At 39.8% G+C, this 21,706-nt stretch overlaps 1 protein-coding gene across 2 annotated transcripts in view; it reads right to left on the bottom strand.

Moving 5' to 3' along the window:
- znf276 (zinc finger protein 276) overlaps positions 1–21,706 on the bottom strand; it is a 55,997-nt gene that overhangs the window by 20,860 nt on the left and 13,431 nt on the right. For both annotated transcript variants that reach the window (XM_072279743.1, XM_072279744.1), the window contains exons 2-4: positions 17,727–18,045; positions 9,212–9,282; positions 1,849–2,400 (exon numbers count right to left, since the gene is read on the bottom strand). In XM_072279743.1, coding sequence (XP_072135844.1) covers positions 1,849–2,400; positions 9,212–9,282; positions 17,727–18,045 — 942 coding nt within the window. The remainder of the gene's footprint in view (positions 1–1,848; positions 2,401–9,211; positions 9,283–17,726; positions 18,046–21,706) is intronic.

The raw sequence follows: 21,706 nt of genomic DNA on the forward strand, positions 1-21,706 counted from the left end.
ACACACAGCTTGAAATTCCGATTTATGCAAAATAATTCAATATCAATTTGTGAGTAGAAATTGTTATTGGTATTTTGAGAATGGGATTCCATAATCACTTGTTAAGAAAATGGCAAACGCATAATGTAGGCTTATAGTTTACAAATTAAACTGAGTAGATAATGTTTGGATTTCTTGTCTAATAATTAAAATTTTAACCTTCATTAATTAAGGTACTATCTTTTTACTTTTTATATTGAGGTAGCCTGAGAAAGTAATGTTGGTAACATAGCTTGTTGTAGTATACTGAAATCATGCAACTGTATAATCAAGATTAAATACAATCTTCAAAGCATTTTATAAACAAGAGTGGTGCAGCTGGCAGATCTGCTGCCTGGGCTTAATCCTGACTTCTGGTGTTGTCTACGTGGAGAATGCATGCTCTCCTGGTGACCACATGGGTTTCCTCCAAGCACTCCAGTTTCCTTGGATAAAATGGGTTATGATAGCATCAGTGTAAATGGATACTGATGCTCAACAGGGACTCTGTGGGCCAAAAGGACTTGCCACACTCTCGCTATGGCTGTGACCCTATGATTACATTAGCAGGAGGATAACCACAAATTAGGAACTAAAATGTGTACAGAACCAATGGATGTAGGTGAAATCTTACATGAATATTTCTCATCTGTATTCACCAAGGCAAATGTTTTGTTTTTGAGGATTTGGGGGTGGGGCTTGAGTGGTGTCAGAGAAATTCTAGAACATGTTACATAAAATACCTATTTTTATATTATGATTAAGCTGTTTTAAAGGGTAAGTCCCCACACCCGGTGAGATGCATGCCAGGCTACTCAAGAATGAGTAGATTCCTGGGGCTTACTGAGAGATAGTCTGATCTATCCTGGCCACAAGCAAAGCACCAGCTGACTGAAGGACAGCAATAGTGTACCTGTACTCAAGAACATTAGGAATAAATCAGATTAATTACAGGCCTGTGGGTGAAGTGTTAATTGTAGGGAAGTTAATGGAAAAAAGATCATGATTAATTAAACAAAAAATAGCATGGTTTGGTTAGCAGGAATATCACATTTGACAAACTTGACTGAAATTTTTGAAGAGGCTGCAAAATAAAGTCAGTGTAGTTGATATCATCCATGTAGACTTCAGAGAGAACTTTGAAAAGTTCCCACATGGGAAACTGATCCAAAAGAGCATGTTGACAAAATACATCCAAAATTGGCTTTGATGACTTTTGAATCATCGAGGCATAATGAACAAGTGCTGGCAAATAGGATTAGTATTGATAGGCACTTGATAGCTGGGATGAATATGTTTGGCTAAAGCATCTACTTCAGGGCAGTATGATTCTATGACTCTGTTTCATTAGCACATACAAACGCCCATCAGCATGACTTCTCTCAGGTACCCTGTTAACATTTATCACTCAATAAACATTACTACAAAAGATTACAACGTATTCCTGTTTCTTCAGTTAGTAATACAGGTTGACTACTCCTTATCCAAAATGTCTTCATCTGAAAACCTCCAAAATCTGATTTTTTTTTCCCCGGGGCTGACAACACAAATAGAAAATTCCACAAGGCACGGAGAAAGCTCCCAGGTGATGCGCAGGTCTCTGTGCACCGTGGACAATTCTGAGAAGTGACTTCACATATGTAATGAACATAAATTCACAGTCCGAAATGATGGAAATCCCAAGCTATCTCAATATATATTCCAAGATCCAAAATCCAAAACACTTCCAGCCCCAAGCATTTTGGATAAGAGGTACTCAACCTGTATTCATTTTCTGAATTATTGTAAAAAATACAACCTCATAATTTGACAATAAAATTAATTTCTTACCTTTAGCATTTAATAGCCTATTTGCATCCTGTATCTGAACTTTTTCCCAAGAGCACTCTGTATATTCAGGATCTGAGAGCAAGGGCATATCCTTCTTCAATGGATATTTTGAGTTATCCACTTCCATTGACTGCGAAGTAGCTCTACTGAATGTGCAAGGCTGAAAGTCTGATGACCAAAATAACACTGGGACAGACTGATGCTTCACAACATTTTCACCCTCACCATTTGCAGTACCTGTTCCATTCTGAGGTGAAACGGTTATTGAACTACCAAGAACTTCCTTCCTTGAGTCTTTATTTCTATTGGATGGGCACTGTCCCTCATTCAAAACAATATTATGATTTGAATGCATGTCCAGGATGTAACTGTGGCCCTCTGGACAGCCCCAGACAGCTCCAACCACTCCTCGATACTCTGCAGATAAGACACTCTGTACATGTGGTTGAGACCCACAGCTGCTACCGTGATGGTGAGCCCAAGTGACCAAAATTTGTAGACACTGTGGGCTTGCGATTAAGACACCATCATTTAACATCCGTTTAAAGTCACCTACAAATAATAAAAAGATTCAGTTAATCTACCATAGATTTCTCAGTTTGCATTAATATAAAAAACTATTAAAAAGACAGATCAATAAATAAGATATAACCTTACTGTTTTAGCAAGTTATCATTATTTATGACCTTAATGAAATCTAGTCACTTTTCCATTTTATAAATTGTACATCAACACATCAGAAATAGCAATGTTTAATGTTTGAACATATCTTAAAGAAAATCTCAATGCTTGGTTCTACTTAAAAACATTAAAAATTTTCCAGTTTTCAAATACATTTCAAAAGAATTCTATACATTCATCACTGAAAACTGTATAGAGCTAAAATTGTTTTACTTTGCACATGAACTTCATCAATCAGGGTGTTGACCACTAGAGCTGGGAAGTCACGTATATAAAACATTGGTTAGGCCACATTTGGAATTTGATATGCAGTTCTGGTCACTGCATAAAATTATGGGAGGCATAGATAAGGTAGATCATCAGAATGGGTGACAGCTTTGAGGAGCACCTACGATCACTGAACAGGGGTGAGCCTCAGATTCCTGTTATTTGCTACTTTAATTTCCATCACACACAGATCTATCAGTCTGTGGTCTCCTGTGTCATTACAATGAGGCCAAACACAAACTTGATGAACGGCACTCATCTTCTTTCTGGGCTCACTGTACCTTCTAGACTCAATGTTGCAATCTACAACTTCAGTTAACTTGAATTTTCTGTCTCCAGTCATCCATCTGTGACACAGGCTCAGCCGGTGTATATTCTTTTTGTTTCAGTTCAGGTTTTCAGACTCTGCAATTTAAAAAAAAATATTTTCTGGTGTCTCATCCCTATTAAATGGATGCTAACGAAGAGTGGCAACAGAAACACTCATGAGAAAATCAGTATCAAGGGTTCCAGTGAGCCTGCAGAGAGTCTGCTGCTCAGCCAGCATCTCACAAACAGTTTGGCAATGCCCAAGCTACCTGGCGTATTCTTAAGTACCCTGATAAGTGCTCCACCAGAAAACACAAGACTGGTTTGTGGACAATAACCAGGAGATTCAGGAGCTAATTATTTGCATGGGGATGGGAACCAATAAGAACTGAGGATGAGCCAGCAGGCTTACAAGTAGATGATGTATTATGTAATATGAATGTAAGAAAGGACTAGCCAATGATTAGGTAAAACTGCAGACAGAGCAAAGAGTTAAGTTGTACCACAGAGGCAACATTTATATGAGGAAAGAATGCAGGACTGAAGGTGCTGTATGTAAATACACCTAGCATCTGGAATAAGGTGGTTGAATTTGTGGCGCAATTAGAGATTGGCCAGTATGATGCTGCGGCATCACTGAGTCGCGGCTGAAAGAAGGCCATAGTGGAAGTTTAACATCAGAGGATATATCTTCTACCGAAAGGACAGACAGGAAGGCATAAGTGATGGTGTGGCTCTATTGGTAAGAGATGGAATTACATCTTTAGAAAGGTGACAAAGTGAATGGGAAGCTGGATGACTGGGAAGTTTTTAAAATCCAACAAAAGGAACTAAAAAAGCTATAAGAAAGGAAAAGATGAAATATGAGGGCAAACTAGCCAATAATATAAAGCAGGACACTACAAGTTTAGTGGGTGGAATTAAGAAACTGAAAGGGTGACAAAACCATTATGGGAATCATATATAAGCCTCCAAATAGTAGCCATGGGTTGAGATTGCAAAGGGAGCTGGAAAGCAATGAAATAAGGGTAATGTCACAATTGTAATAGGGGGGCTTCAATATGCAATGGGATTGGAAAAATCAGGTTGACGTCAGATCACAAGAGAGGGAATTTGTTGAATGCCTATGAGATGGCTTTTTAGAGCAGCTTGTGCTCGAGCCTACTAGGGGAAAGGCCATCTTAGATTGGATGGGGTGTAATAACCCAGATTTTATTAGGGAGCTTAACATAAAGGAATCCTTAGGAGGCAGTGATACTGTATTTTGACAGGGAGAAACACAAGTCACATGTATCAGTATCGCAATGGAATAAAGGGAATTACAGAGGCATGAGAGAGGAACTTGCCCAGGTAGATTGAAGGGGGATACAGGCGGGGACGACGGCAGAGCAGAGGAGGCTGAAGTTTCTGGGAATAGTTCACAAGGCGCAAGATAGATATGTCCCACATAAGTAGTTCTCAGATGGCAAGGCTGGCTAACCGTGGCTGACAAGGGAAAATAAGGACTGCATTAAACCCAAGGAAAGGGCATGTAAAGTAGCAGTGAGTGGGAAGTTGGATGATTGGGAAGATTTTAAAATCCAACAAAAGCAACTAAAAAAGCTATAAGAAAGGAAAAGATTAAATATAAGGGCAGACTAGCCAATAACATAATGTAGGACACTACAAGTTTTTCAGTTATATAGAGAGTGAAAGGGAGGCAAGAGTTGATATGGGACCACTGGAAAATGATGCTGTTGAGGTAGTAATGGGAAACAAAGAAATGGCAGATGAACTTAATTAGTACTTTGCTTCAGTCTTTACTGTGGAAGACACTAGCTGTATGCCAGAGGCCCGTGAGTGCCAAGGAGCAAGAGTGAGTGCCATTACAAAGGAAAAAGTGCTAGGCAAACTGGAAGGTCTTAAGGTGGATAAGTCATCTGGATCAGATAGACTATACTCCAAAGTCCTGAGAGACATTGAAGAGATAACAGATGCATTGGTCATGATCATTCAAGAATCACTTGATTCTGGCATAGTCCCAGAGGACTGGAGATAGCAAATGTCACTCCACTCTTTAAGAAGGGAGGAGGATAAAAGAGAGGAAATTATAGGCCAGTTAGCCTAACCTCAGTGGTTGGGAAAGTGTTGGAGTTCATTACAAAGGACGAGATTTCGGGGTACTTGGAGACCAATGACAAAATAAGTCAAAGTCAGCATGGTTTCTGTCAAGGGAAATCTTGCCTGACAAATCTGTTGGAATTCTTTCTAGTAACAAGCAGGATGGACAAAGGAGAAGTAGTGGATGTCATTTACTTAGATTTTCAGAAGGAATTTGATAATTCCTTCTCACATGTTTGACTCACATGAGGCTGCTTAACAAGATAAAATCCTATAGTGTTACAGGAAACATACTGGCATAGATACAGCTATCAGGCAGGAGGCAGCGAGTGGGAATAAAAGGGGACTTTTCTGGCTGGCTGCCAGTGACTAGTGGTGTTCCTCAGGGGTCAGTATTGGGACCGCTACTTTTCACATTGTTGTTCAATAATTTGGATAATGGAATTGATGGCTTTATGGCAAAGTGTGCAAGTGATATGAAGGTAGGTGGAGCAGTAGGTAGTGCTGAGGAAGCAACGTGATTGCAGCAGGACTTAGACAAATTGAAAGGATGGACAAAAAAGTGGCAGATGGAATAATGTGTTGGGAAATGTAGATAATGCATTTTGGTAAAAGGAACAATAGTGCAGACTATTATCTAAATGGGAAGAACATTCCAACATCAAAGGTGCAAGGGGACATGGGAGTCTTCGTGCAAAACTCCCAGAAGGTTAATTCATGGGTTGAGTCTGGTAAAGAAGGCAAATGCAATGTTGGCATTTCTTTCAAAGGGAAAAGAATATAAAAGCAAGGAGATAATGCTGAGAAACAAGACAAAATCTGCAGATGCTGGAAATCCAAGCAACACACACACAAAATTCTGGAGGAACTCGGGGGCCAGGCAGCATCTATGGAAAAAGGTACAGTCGACGTTCCGGGTCAACAGCAGTCCTGCCGAAGGGTTTCGGCCAGAAATGTTGACTGTACTCAGATGCCTGGCCTGCTTAGTTCCTCCAGCATTTTGTGTGTGTTGCTGAGATAATGCTGAGCCTTTATAAGACTCTAATTAGGCCACACTTGGAGTATGGCAACAGTTTTGGGCTCCTTATCTCAGAAAGGATGTATTGTCATTGGAGAGAGTCCAGAAGAGGTTCACGAGGATGATTCCAGAAATGAAAGGGTTAACATATGAGGCCCATTTGGCAGCTCTGGGTCTGTACTCACTGGAATTTAGAAGAATGCGGGGGGATCTCATTGAGACCTACCGAATGTTGAAAGGACTAGATAAGGTGGATGTGGTGAGAATGTTTCTTCTGGTGTGGGTATCTAGAACTAGAAGGCACAGCCTCAAAACTGAGGGGCGACCTTTTAGAACAGAAGTAAGGAGTAATTTATTTTTTTAGCCAAAGAGTGGTGAATCTGTGGAATGCTCTCCCATAGACTGTAGTTGAGGCAAAGTCTGTGGGTATATTTAAAACTGAAGTTGATAGATTCCTGATTGCTCAGGGCATCAAGGGATATGGTGAGATGGCGTGTGTATGAGGTTGAATGGGATCCAGGATCAGCCTTGATGAAATGGCGGAGCGGACTTGAAGGGCTGAATAGCTAATTCTGCTCCTATATCTTATGGTCTAAGTGTAAGGCTGCCTTGAACTGAACTCAAAGGGGAAAAAAATACATAGGCAGGCATCCTAAAACTTAGTCCCTCCACTATCGATATGGAGTGGTTGTAGTGTGTACCATTTGCAAAATGAACTTTGGTTATTCAGCAGTAACTCTCAAACTTGTGCTTACACCTGCAAAAAGGAGAAAGGCAGCAGGTGCATGGGAACTTCAATGCCTATGGATTCCCTTGTAATTTGGAAATTATATCACTGGTCTTTTAATATTAGTGAATCCTAATCCCAAAACTCCCTTCTGAGGGAGTATCTTCACCTGAAGGACCTCATTAGATCTGCAGAAATGAAAAATGACTAAAAAAGAATTCTTAAAGCCAAGGCCAAACCAAAAATCTAACGGCTCAAACAAACGATGGTGGGTGGAAAGAGTGCAGGAGATCCAGCAACTAGCCAATGAACAGGTGTTTTCAAATCCAAAACCAAAATTACCACCTTCTTGCTAGTCTACATCAACATTAAGACTCTGATCACACTCCACTGATAACAGGCCGCAATGAAGGTATACCTGACACCAAGTTCCCAAAACAAGAAAAATACTCCAACTCTTGACTCAGTAAGGATTTCCAGAAGGACAAAGAAAATGCTTCAAAATTATCTCAAACTCGCCTTGAAAGGATAAAACTGAACTGTTCCCACCCAACTGCACTCACTTTCAAGGACTCTTCATCTCATGTTTTTGATACTTACTGCTTTATTAATATTTTTCTCTCTCAAGGTTGTATATAGTGACATATGTACTTTGAAAATAAATGTACTTTGTACTTTGAAATCACCCATGAACTCACAGGATTCACTAGCCTATGATCACTAAAAATGGAGAAGAGGAAGCATTCGGAAAGGCACAAAGCATCTCAAATTTCCCATACAGAAGCATGTGGAAGTCAAGTGCAAACCTTGGAAGGAGAGTACTATGTTCATCTGTGAAGCCCACATTCCTTGAATGAATAAAAACAGCCCAAACATCCCATCCATCCACCCCTTTGTGCACCACCAGCCTCACCTGTGGAGGAATATGCAGGACCAGTACAGAACTCATCATTCACCTTAAAACTCACTGGTTAACAGTGGAAGGAACTTGTCCTCGATTCTGAGGGAGTCCCTAAAGAAGACATTGATTCTGAGCCCATCAATCCCATGAATTTAAAATTCTCATATTGATATTAAATCCCTCTAATGGCAACATCCTCCCCTATATTTATAACCTTCAGAGAATTTAATGCTCCTACAAATCAACTCTCTTGTGTACAATTACAGTGGATTCTGATTAACTGGGACCAGTGCATATTTGCCCAATTAAGAAGCTGCCCCAATTAGATGATTACTTGGAAATAGTTAAAAATGTATAAAAAAGACAAGCTATCATTTTTAACTGAGTAACAAATTATTATTGAAAAGAAATACAGAGCAAATTTTAACACTACCAATACTACTATAGTACTATAAAATTGTGGTTTCTAATAAGTATCGATGGAGGAATTCATCCAGTGTACGCTGTTGAGTTCTTTTGATTGATTGTAAATGAACAAAATCAGCGCAGACACCTAGTGCAGATAATAGACTGCTTCCATACAATCCTTTTGATGATTGTATCCTCCAAATCTCCACTTTTATTGTAACATCAAAAATGATTGTTGATACCTTCAAATACTTCAAAGTTCCTAACTTGAAGTAGTGAAATTATTTCATTTTCACTCACAGCCGTTTCTGGCACTCCAAACCCAAATGTTTGAAACTGCAGTGAGCAAAACAGTTCTGAATTGTCTTACTGCTTATTTCTCACCAATTATCAGTGATAAAAATCACTGCTTTTTGAATGCAAAAACTCGTAACTGACACCATTTAAAAACTGTTCACTCTAAGCACAGTGTAGTGTTTAATGGCCACACAGGTACACACAACTGATGCTAATTAGAAACTTTGGCAATGGTCTCTTGTTCCAACCAAGTCATATAGTGTCCCAAATAAACGAAGGGAATCCCATCTATTTTCTCAATTAGTTTTTGTTCCTTAAGAATTGTCCCAAATAAGCAGCTGTCCCGATTAACCAACGACCCAATTAACCAGAATCCATGTATTTAAATTCACCCTAAGGCACCCATACTTTCAGCCATCTAAGCACCCAGCTTTGGAATTCTTTCCCTGCACTTCTCCTCATTAAAGTTACCTCTAGGAAAGCTTATCCTTTTGGGCTCAGTATCAATCTCTTTTCAATTATATTCCTGCATATCATCCAAGGACATCTTATATGATAAAAGTCCAAATAAATGCAAGTTGACGCTGTTCTCACATGTGAAACAATTCCAAACAGAGTATATTGGAGCACAGCGAAAGCATTGCAGTTCACTTACCAGATACAGAATTGATTAATGGAGATTTTGAAAGTGATTGTGTTGATGATGGTTCAGTTGTTGCAACACATCTACAATAACAAAATTTAGAACAAAATGCATTATATAAAAGTAACAGTGAAAAGTCTCTTGAGCTATTAAAATATCTAGCAGCTTGGAGTATAAAGGATTTGGGCAATCAATGTCAGGGCATGCTTAAAAAGAGCTACTTTTCAATCAGGACCGCAATCAAGATTTAAAAGTCAAAGCTTTGCAGCAGTTTCTCAGAATTGAGGAGCAACCAATCAGCAACAGGCAGAGCATAAAAAGTTACTTCTCAGTCAGGTCTGCGTTCAAGATTTAAAAGTCAGAGCTTTGCGGCAGTTTTCTGTGAGTTGAGCAATCAACAGCAGGGGGTGTGTAAGAACAGCTACCTTTCAATCAGGACCGCGATCAAAATTTAAAAGGCAGAGCCTCACGGCAGCTTGTCTAGGTTGAGCGACCATTCAGCAAGAGGCAGAGCACAAAAAGAGCTACCTTTCAATCAGGCGTGCGATCAAGATTTAAAAGGCAGTGCTTCACAGCAGTATCTCAAAGTTGAGGAGTGACCAATCAGCAAGAGGAAGTGCGTAAAAAGAGCTACCTTTCAGTAGGGTCTGTGCACAAGGTTTAAAAGGCAGAGCTTAGCAGCAGTTTCTCTGAGTAAAGAAGCAACTAATCAATGAGGGATTCATCAGAGAGGGCCAGTAAAAATAACTCAAGTGCAAGTGGTGCGGCCACTTGTTGTGAATGTGCCAGTGTTTAGAATGGCTTTGGCACATCTGGCTTAGGCAAGATAAAGTGTCTGGCAAGTTTCTCACTTTCAGTTCTTATTTGTGCATTCCTCATCTATTAGGGCATAGTTTAGTGAGACTGGCTCCAGGGACAGTGTTTTGTACAGTGTGTGGGATGTGGGAAGTCTGGGAGACCTCCAGTCTCCCAGATAAACAACTGCACTGAGCTGCAGCTCCTGAGAGAATGCATTAAGGAACTGCAGCTGCAGCTCCATAACCTTCAATTCATACAGGAGAATGAGGAGGTGACAGACAGGAGTTCCAGGGAGGTAGTCACCCTAGATTGCAGGAGATAGGTAACTGGATGACTGTCAGGAGGGGAAATGCACAGTCAGTGCAGAGTGCACCTGTGGCTGTTTCCCTCAATAAAAAATATATAACTTTAGATCCTACTGAGAGGGACAACCTACTGGAGTCACACTGACCGGGTCTCTGGCACAGAGTCTGGTGCTGTGGCTCAGAAGGACAGAGAGATAAAGAGGACTGTAGTGTTGATAGGAGATTCCATAATCAGAGGAAGTGAGACAAGATTCTGTGGGCGCGATAAAGACACTTAATGGTATGTTGCCTCCCTGGTGCTAATATCAGGGATGTCTCGGATCGTGTCCGGGGCATTCTGAAAGGCAAGGGTGAGCATTCAGAAATCTTGGTAAACATTGGCACCAAAGACATAGGTAAACAAGGTGAGGAAGTCCTAAAGAGAGATCTTAGGGAGCTAGGAAGAAAGCTGAAAAATAGGACCTCCAGAATAGTAGTCTCCAGTTGCCGCCTGTGTCATGCACAGGTGAGGGCAAGAATAGGATGATTTGGCAGTTGAGTGCGTGGCTGAGGAACTGGTGAAGGGGCAGGGGTTCAGAATTATGTATCATTAGAATCTCTTCTGGGGAAGGTATGACCTGTACAAAAGGGATGAGTTACACCTGAACCCGAGGGGGTCCAATATCCTTGCAGGCAGGTTGGCTAGAATTGTTCAGGAGGGTTTAAACTAATGTGGCAGGGGGATGGAAACTGTAGTTGGCTTACAAAAAAAGGCAATGTGTAGTGAGGCTCCTCGTAAGGACAGGCTGAGGATAGGATGAAATTGCAGTCAACAGGATGAGTTGCAATGTAAAAGGCACACAAAATCAAAAAGGGTGAATACTTGAATGCGCGCAGTACACAGAATAAGGTATATGAACTTGTAGCACAGTTGTAGATTGGTGTGTATGATGTTATAGGCATCACTGAATCATGGCTGAAACAAGATTACAGCTGGGAGCTTAATATTCAAGGATATACATTGTATCAAAAGGGCAGGAAAATGGGCAGAGGGGGTGGTGTTGCTCTATTGGTAAAAAATGAAATCAAATTATTAGAAAGAGGTGACAGGGTCAAAAGGTGCTGAGTCATTGAGGATAGAACTAAGGAACTGCAAGGATAAAAAGACCCTGATAGGAGTTGTATACAGACACCCAAACAGTAGTAAGGATATGGTCTACAATTACAAAGAGAGATAGAAAATGCATGCAAAAGGGCAATGTTCCAATAGTCATGGGGGGTTTCAATACGCAGGTAGATTGGGAAAATCAGGTTGGTCCTGGATCCCAAGATGGGCTATTTCTAGAACACCAATGAGATGGCTTCTTAGAGCAGCTTGTGGTTGAGCCCATTAGGGGATCAGCTATTCTGGATTGAGTGTTGTGCAATGAACTGGAATTGATTAGAGATCTTAAGGTAAAAGAATCCTTAGGAGAAAGTGATCATAATATGATCGAATTCACCCTGAAATTTGAGGAGAAGCTAAAGTCAGATGTATCAGTATTACAGTGGAGTAACGGTCATTACAGAGACACGAGAGAGGAGCTGGCCAGAATTGATTGGAAAAGAACACTGCTGGGGATGACAGCAGAGCAGCAATGGCGGGCATTCTGGAAGCAATTTGGAAGGCACAGGGTGTGTGTGTATGTATATATATCCCAAAAAGGAAGAAGTATTCTAAAGGCATGAGGCAATCATGGTTAACAAGAGAAGTCAAAGCCCAAGAGCGGACATATAATAGAGCAAAAATCAGTGGGAAGCTAGAGGATTGGGATGTTTTTAAAAATCAGCAGAAGGCAACTAAAAATGTCATTAAGGTAAAGATGGAATACAGAAGTAAGTTAGCCAATAATATTGAAGAGGATACCAAAAGTTTCTTCAGATAAATAAAGTGTAAAAGAGGCAAGAGCTGGAAAATGGTGCTGGAGAGGTAGTACTGGGGAACATGGAAATGGCAGATGAACTGAATAACTATTTTGCATCAGTCTTCATTGTGGAAGACACTACTAGCATGGTGGAAGTTCTAGATGTCAGGATCATGATATGTGTGTAGTTACCATTACAAAGAGAAGGTTCTTGGGAAACTGAAAGGTCATAAGGCAGACAAGTTACCTGAACCAGATGGTGTACACCTCAGGGTTCTGAAAGAGGTGGCTGAAGAGAGCGTGGAGGCATTAGTAAAGATCTTTCAAGAATCACTAGATTCTGGAATGGTTCCGGAACTCTTCAAGAAAGGAGAGAGGCAGAAGAATGGAAATTACAGGTCAGTTAATTTGACCTCAGTGATTGGGAAGATGTTGGCGTCAATTGTTAAGGATATGGTTTCAGGGTACTTGGTGGCACACGATAAAATAGGCCACAGTTAGGCATGGTTTCCTCAAGGAGAAATCTTACCTGACATATCTGTTGAAATTCTTTGAAGAAAAACAAGAAGGATAGATAAAGAAGAATCAATGTATGTTGTGTACTTGGATTTTCAGAAGGCCTTTGACAAGATGCCACACATGATGCTGCTTAACAAGTTATGAGCCTATTGTCTTACAGGAAAGATTCCAACATGGATAAAGCAGTGGCTGATTGGCAGGAGGCAAAGAGTGGGTATAAAGGGAGCCCTTTCTGGTTGGCTGCCAGTGACTAGTGGTGTTCCACAGAAGTCTGTGTTGGGACTGCTTTTTGCATTATATGTCAATGATTTGGATGACGGAATTGATGGCTTTGTTGCAAAGTTTGCAGACGATATGAAAATTGATGGAGGGGTAGGTAGTTTTCACGAAGTAGAGAAGCTACAGAAGGACTTAGACAGATTAGGAGAATGGGCAAAAAAGTGGCTGATGGAATACAGCATCGGGAAGTGTATGGTCAAGCACCTTAGTAGAAGAATTGGGTTAGACTATTTTCCAAATGGAGAGAGGCAGGAAGGGACTTGGGAGGCCTTGTGCAGGATTCCCTAGGATTTAATTTTCAGGTTGAGTCTGTGGTGAGGAAGGCAAATGTGATGTTATCATTCACTTCAGGAGGACTAGAATATTAAAGCAAGGATACAATGTTGAGGCTTTATTAAAGCACTGGTGAGGCCTCATTTGGAGGCTCTTCATCTGTGAAAGTATGTGCTGAAACTGGAGAGGGTTAAAAGGAGGTTTACAAAATTGATTCTAGAATTGAATGGCTTGTCATATGAAGAGCATTTGATAGCTCCAGGTCTGTATTCACTGGAATTCAGAAGAATGAGGGTTGACCTAATTGCAACCCATTGAATGGTGAAAGGCCTTGATAGAGTGGACGTGGAGAGGATGTTTCCTATGGTGGGAGAGTCTAAGATCAGAGGACACAGCCTCAGGATACAGGGGTGTCCTTTTAGAACAGAGATGAGGAGGAATTTCTTCAGCCAGAGTAGCGAATCTGCAGAATTCTATGCCACGGGCACTGTGGAGGCCAAGTATTTATATATATTTAAGGCAGAGATTGATAGATTCTTGACTGGTCAGGGCATGAAGGGATACAGGGAGAAGGCAGGAGACTGGAGCTTAGAGGAGAAATGGATCAGTCATGATGAAATAGCGGAGCAGATGCAATTGGCAAGATGGCCTAATTCTGCTCCTACAGTATATCTTATGGTTTTATGGAAATTCAGTTACACCATAAGAAAAACATCACTACTATAGAATTTAAAATTATAGTCACAATAAAAATGATTATGAAACCAAACTGTCAAAAAAATCCACTTGATAAATTTCAGGAAGAAAATATGCCACCCTTCAACAGTTATGCCTGGATGTGACTATTAACAAGGCATTTAGTTCTATGAAAACCACTCATCAAAACTCGCTGCCAGTAAAGAACAAGTGGGATGGACAATAAATCCTAGCAGCTGATTCCCTTATCACATCAATGAATAACAAGAATCCAGCTAAGCCAAAAAAAATGCAGTTTACCCAGTCTATTTGTGTCCAAACAACTGTTGTTAAAAGATAATTAAATTCAAGGTGTTTGCTGCACTGTAATGCTTACCTTCAAAGTAATAAAATGAAAACCCTCATGGTCTCAAAACTGATACAATTTTAACCTAGCATCTACTTTAACTATCCAAAAAAACTTGTATTTATATGCCATCAAGACACAAAATTTCCTCTCTGCAAAGCATGAAGGTTAATAAATACAAGATTGAGAAATCTTTAATAGAAAGTGAAAAGGAAGCTGGTTCTGTCTACTGATAGTGCAGAGGATGGATAATGAGACTGGATTGTGTTGTGCTGTACTTTTAAGAGGCGTGTGATTAAAAATAGTTTCTCTCAACTTGTTTCTGAAAGATTGCTAACAATTTTACAATAGACCTCATTTAAGGAACTAATTAGCAAATCTCCAATTCTCCTCTCAAGAGAATTCCTTCATGTCTGGTTCTATCCCAGTAATACAGACTACAGTAAAATTCCAATAATTTGGTACTTAGGAGGCAATGTAGGTACCAGACAAGTAGCTATAGCAGTCTATTGGATATTACCTCTATAAATACTCAAACACTACTCTAACATGAAAGAGGATCTAGTGCTTTCCCAGTGTATATGATGAATAAACTCTTCTTGGGCTTCCAGCTGGGTACAGGTATCGATTGTAACCAACTTTTCGATGACAGACTCTGCTATCTTCATCAGGGATGATGCCTGGGCATGTCTAGTCCAGTGGTACTTATATGCCCGTAGTCTGTCCCTCCTGATTGGTTAGTCCTTATCCAATCAGGTTTCTGCTCTCCCACCTTGCTTACAATCGAGTTCCATTTCTTAGAGTGAGACCTTCATCTTTGTTAAAACACTTTTCCTCGAGTTTTATTTCAATAGCTTCCTTTACCAGGCAGTCCCAAAAGCCATTGGCATAGCGTAGTAGTTTTATGCCATTGAAGTCAATCCTATGGTCATTGCAAATGCAGTGTTCTGCTACTGACAGTTTCTCCAGGTAACCCAAACGGATACACCTCCTGTGCTCCTTGATGTGGGTTTACACTGTGAGTCCTGTCTGGCCAATATACGCTGCTCCGCATTCACAGGGAATCCTGTAAACGCCAGCTGACCTGGGTCCCAGTCATCTTTGATCCGCATAAGCTGTGATCTGAGCTTTTGTACCAGTTTGTGGATAAATTAATCTAGTACTTCTTCCGGATCCTGGTGATCCTTCCATAAACTGTGGAAATACAAGGAAGAGAGGCGGTAGCAACAGGTTCCTCCTCATTGTTAGGTTTCCTGTCAGTCCTTTTAAGAGCCCAACTGATTTCCTTCACCTTGTAGCCATTACGTACGGTGAAACCCAACCATCATGATTTTATCAGCAAAGGAAATGCAACAGTCCTTATGTCCTAGGACGAATACCATAGGAAAGTCCAACAGATTCCGTACGATCCCACCTACAGAGTTCTACAGCAGGAACCCACAAATTCAACTGAGGATGACCTCAGCTTTATTGAAAAAATCCCAACTGCAGCAGATGTATGCAAGATACATGCCACAGGCACTGATACCACCAAGACTTTACAGGTTTCCCAAGATACACAAGGAGGAATCCCCCCCAGGCCTAACATCAGTGGGATAGATTCTCAGACTTACTACTTTGCTAAGATTTAACAACCATGCTGTCTCCCTTACTTGGGGGCTGTGAGCATCAATCACGAATTTGACTGACTTCATTAAAACCAACATTCAGCTGAACCTGGAGGACATAATGGTTAGCTTTGACATGGTGTCCCTGTCCATGAGAGTTCCCATTAAGGACAGCATGGTCCTCCTGCAGACCAGGCTTGATAAGGGTACCACTAACCCTTTTGAACACACCCTTGCATCGATGTACTTCCTCTGTAAGGGGAACTATTATGAACAAATGTACGCCGTGGCCTTGGGATTGCCCTTGTCACTGGCTATTGCTAATTTCTACATGCAGGACGTTGAGGAAAGGGCTCAGTGTTCATGGCCCTTACACCCCAAATGCTTCTTCAAGTATGTTCAGACACAGTTTATGCAGGTCAAGGATGACCTGGAACCCAGGTCGGCTGGCGTTTACAGGATTCCTTGTGAATGCTGAGCAGCGTATACCAGCCAGACGGGATGCACGGTGGAAACCTGCATCAAAGAGCGCAAGAGATGTATCCATTTGGTTTACCCAGAGAAACAGCGGTAGCAGAACAGGATTGACTTTGACAGTACAAAACTACCGTGCTGCGTCAATGGCTTTTGGGGCCACCTGGTAAAGGAAGCCATTGAAGTAAAACTAGAGGAAAAGATTTAACAAAGATGAAGATCTCGCTCTAAGAAGGAACTGGAACTCAATTGTTAATATGGTGGGGGTGCGGACACCCTGAATGAGGACTAACCAATCAGGAGGGATGGACTACAAGGGTATAAATACCATCGGCTAGACATGCCAGGCATCATCCCTGATGAAGATGGCAGAGTTTTTCATCGAAATGTTGGTTACTACTCTAACATGTGACACAGTAATATTAACTGTTTTCCAGCTGAGTTTAAACGGACAGCAGTCCCAAACTCAGCTCAGTTCAGACTGCACAATTCACTTATACGCTGGACCTCCAGTTCAGACATAGTACTAACTTATGAACCAGATGCTGAACCATCAAGATTTTTGAACAAGTAAATGCTGGATTATCAAAACTTTACTGGTACTTGTTTCTAGGACCCCAACATCCATGCTACAGTGTGGTGGAATGAATTGAATACAGCATTCCAGTTGCTTACATCCCTTTTGCTTTACTGACAAACATGAGTAATGCACATACTTTCCTAATCTCCATATCAACTTGTCCTGCCATCTTTAGGCCACCTTGAACAGTTCAAAATCTGAAAGAGCTTTAAGAACAAATAAAAAAAACATGAAATCAAGGCACATAAAGGGGATATTAGGGAGATCTACTGAAAGCTTAATCAAAGAGGTAGATTTTAAGGAATGTCATAAAAGAAAACAAAAAGATAGAAAGGCAGTGGGATGTCAAACAGGAATTCCAGCGCTCAGAGCTTCAACAAAAAACATGATTGTCAGCACTGGAGTGATGAAATCGAAAAGTACTAGAATTAGTGGAATAGTGACATCACTGAGAATTATCCAGTTGCAGTTTACAGAAATAGCCAAATTTAGAGAGTAAATTCTAGCTGAGAGGTTAGGCGACAACATTAAAGTTTCAGCTTCACTAATGACCTGCAGCATCTTACACAACCTTAAGCTAAAAAAATTAATTATTCCCACCCACAGATCACCAATACATTGATGTCAAAGCTGCTGAATAATATCTTTAAATAATTCTAATTTTTTTTTGTTTTAATTTCTGATTACATCAAGTACCTGAATATTTTGCATATATAATAAATGTTAGACAGTATAATACAGTCAACTTAAATCAATGATTTGAGTACCTGCTAGCCTTTTGTCCATGTGGTACTGAAGTTACTGGTGAAGTATTCACTTTTTGAATGAAGTTTTTCAAGATAGTCCAACATTTATAAAACTGAGCATGACAGTTCCTACAGATATACTGTGGCAAAGTGGGATCCTGCCTCACCACAACACCAACTAGCTTCTGAAAATCAGCACAGAACGTCTGTTGTGCTCTGCGCTGTCTCTCTGGACTTGTTTCAATCAGAGGAACTTTTGCAAAAACATTACGTAGGCTCCTGGAGGAAAACTTTCCATGGCACAGACGGCAGTAGCTGGTGGTCATAACAAGAGTTGCCGCTAATGAGAAATAGGAAACAAATATAAAAGTTAACCAGAATGTCAGTGAATGCAAACATCACTGGGAATCTATTATTCAAGATTCTTCTTTATATTTCACTTAGCACTGTAAGATTAAAGGCTATGAGTGTTTATGAAATCTGCAATTGTTACTTTAGAAAGCTAATTAAAATTCTGAGCTCTGGTTTTAAGAAGCACATGGCTTAATTTGGAAGATTAAGAAATAAAAAGACAATTAATCTCGCTGCCCGTGCAGAAAGAATGGAAAATGATACAACAAATCAAGAATGTTTTAAAAAGGACCTCAACATAATTCTCATTAGCTGTTAAATTATTATACTAGGACACTTTTCCATCTGGACATAGAATGGAAAATATCATGAGAAGTATTACTCTTAATTAAAACAGAAACGCTGGAAGTACTCAGAAGGTGAGGCCACATCTGTGGGAAGAGAAACAAGGCCAACATTTCAGGTCGAAGACTCTTCGTCAGTATTGGGAAAGGGACAAAAGAAGTTCATTAAACTGAAGGGGGGATAGGGGAAGTGGGATGTCTCTGATAGGGTAAAACCAGGGTGACAATGCACATAAGCTGTAAACAAGTTTAATAGATGAATGGGAGCCGTTAGAATGTGAAAAATAGACAAAAACAGGCAAAATGTAGAGGTTGTGAAATGCACAGCAGGAAGGGAAGAAAATGGTTTTCTGAACCTTAAATCTCCTCCCAAACCCCCTTGTTATGCTTTGGGAGTGTGGAGAACATGCCCAGCGATTCTGATCAGGCACGGCTTCCAGCTTGGCATCTTGCAACTCCTACATTTCTGTGCCGATGTTCTCTTGTTCAAGTCCTTATCCTTAAACTGCACCCATTCATTATACAGATTATTTTCTTTATAACCTATCCCCATCATCACCTCAGGTTATACATCTTTCGTACCCCACCCTGCCTGCAATTAAACAAGCTGATTTTCTTTCCTACCCAATTCTGAAGATGGGTCTTCAACCTGAAATGTTAACTCGGTCTCTTTTCCCATACATGTGGCCTCAAGAGCTAAGTATTTCAACTGTTTTCTGTTTTCCCTTTAGATTTCTAGCATCTGCAGTTTTTTTTTCCATTTTCACTATAGTTCTCAATATAACAGACCAAAAGGCATCATTTCAAAGTACCCATGTACACAATGTACTTAATGAGTGTATCTGCATTAAACTAATGCAATCATTGAAATAATGGTAATTTTTTTTGATTGTAGAGAAGAGGTTTGATTAGTTAAAAAGGATGTATTTTTTAAATGTATTAAAACTCTAATTTGGCATTGATTTTTAGAGGTCAGAATTGCAATGACTAATCCTGAAAAAAGAATTACAGAATATGAAGATGTTTATTCATTAATTTTACACATTTTTCAGTGATGTTAATATCTCAGTGCTTCATTGTCTCTTTCAGTATTATACGGTCTAAATAAACCACTTACAAGACATTGCAGTATGACTAAACAATGAACGTACAAGCTCCAGGCCCAAGAACCAATTCAGAAATATTTAAACCAGTGATGCACTGGCTGAAAGCTGAAAGTATTTCAGAGGCTTACTAAGATAAAAGTATTTGTTTTCTAATTTAGCTGAACATAACTAGACCCAGTTTACTCATGTATATGAAGACGCGATGCTAAAATTTATTATCAGCCCATTTTCTGCTTTGATTGATAACAAACAATCTAATAATGGTTAAAATAATTTAAAAACTGTAGATGCTCGAAATTTGAAATAATATCACATAATGTTAAAAACAAACAGCAGGTCAGACAGCATCTGTGGAAAAAGAAACAGGGTTAACATTTCAGGTTAAAGAAGTGAGTAAATGAGAAAACAAACTGGTTTTAAGTTGCAGAGGGTAAGAAGATGGGATGAATAAGTCAAAGGGAATAACTGTGATGAGCCTGGGGTTTCCTAGAAGATTCTGATGTTTTTGATTCTTCCAATCTAGGTTATTGTGTATGGGGTTCACAATGTGATGCACAGGAATTGCAGAATGGTGTCTGGTTTGCAGAGCAACTCCAGTTTGTCTGCTTGAGAGCCCCGAGTTTCCAATTCCCATCAATTTAATTCTCCATCCCTCTGGCCTGTGACCTGACGAACTGTTCTAACAGGGCCAAATGCAAAGTTGGACTAGCAGATTGATCACCTTTTGTCTGGCTACAATGCAACCTTTGAGACTCAGTGTTGAGTTCAACAATTTCAGAAAATCTGTTTTTTCCATATCAGAATTGTCCAGTTCTACTGTAAGGTGATCAGTCTGTAATATTAATTCAGTTTTCTTCTTTCCTCAGATCCAACTTGTCATGCTGAAATTTCTAGCATCTTTCCTTTCAATTCTATGTCATCCACAATTCTGACACGCACATCACAACTTTTAACATATTCCTTTGTGTTCTCTCGCTCTCTCTAAATGCCCTGACCAATCTATCAACCAGATCTCTTCATTAACATGGGAATCTTGGCTTCATTCTACTGGATGTATTCCTACTGTCTTATCCATTCCAACTCCCATCTTTCTACTTTCTCACTTTACCAGTTCTGATATAGCCTCTTTGATTTGAAATGTTAACTGAGTTTCTCTTTCTACAGATTCTGCCTGATACATTCAGTGTTTCTAGCTACGAATGTTCTCTGTACTTAAAATGCTGGGAATTTCAACTGATGTGGTCATCTGTTTAACAACATAATTATCATGAAATAATTTTATAGCCCATATTAATGCTGGATATGTAATGCTTTTGACCTGTACAAAATAAATCCCATGTTAAATATTCAAATACTAATTACAATTATACATGGAGACATTGAGTGTCAGGCTACACAATCTTGAAAATTAACTATATTTTTAATATTTTCCTACAAAATTATTTCCAATCATACAACAGTTAAAAGTGCAGGGCCACACATCCAAATTATTTTTATGCCCATGGTGGTTTAGGAATTAGAATTCTGTTTTTAAAAATCTAGAAATAATGTGGCAATGAAGCTATCAGAATGTATGTAAAAATCACAAATAATTCACTAATGCTTTTAACATAAGGACATCAATCATCCTTATCCAATCCAGTTTATTTTCAATTCCAATCCAACACTAATGAAATTCACTTGTTAAGTATTCCCTCAAATGGCTTCACAAAACACTCGATTAAACTAAACTGTCAAAAGCAGCTCAAGAAAGTGTCTCCCTAACACCTTGTCAGCACAAGTAGAATGAGTAGCAACGGTCACGTCTCATTAACAGAAATAAAGGCAAGTGAAGGCACAAACCCCAAAAGTAGGGCAAAGGGAGTAGAATGATACATACCCTAACTCTAATGCAGAATTAGACTAAGGCAGTTCTTGAAATATTGCAGAACTTAAGGAATTTATGGAGATTAGCAGAAAGGTGTCCTTGACTTGGCAGGCTTTGAAGGACAAGCTGCAAAGAGACAAACATGAGCACAGCCTGCAATCCACCTGGGTGTCAGTAATCCATTATGCACCATGATTTAATTTGTTGTACCCCAAAAAAAGACTACAAATAACCGCTGGATATTTATACCCTATTGAGGCATGGGAAGTAGTAAATGTGAACAAGTTGGTAGACACAATGTAATGAATGCCTACCATGCACATGACATCACTG

This window comes from Mobula birostris, chromosome 15 (genome assembly GCF_030028105.1).
Source record: "Mobula birostris isolate sMobBir1 chromosome 15, sMobBir1.hap1, whole genome shotgun sequence".
Taxonomy (NCBI): Eukaryota; Metazoa; Chordata; class Chondrichthyes; order Myliobatiformes; family Myliobatidae; genus Mobula; species Mobula birostris.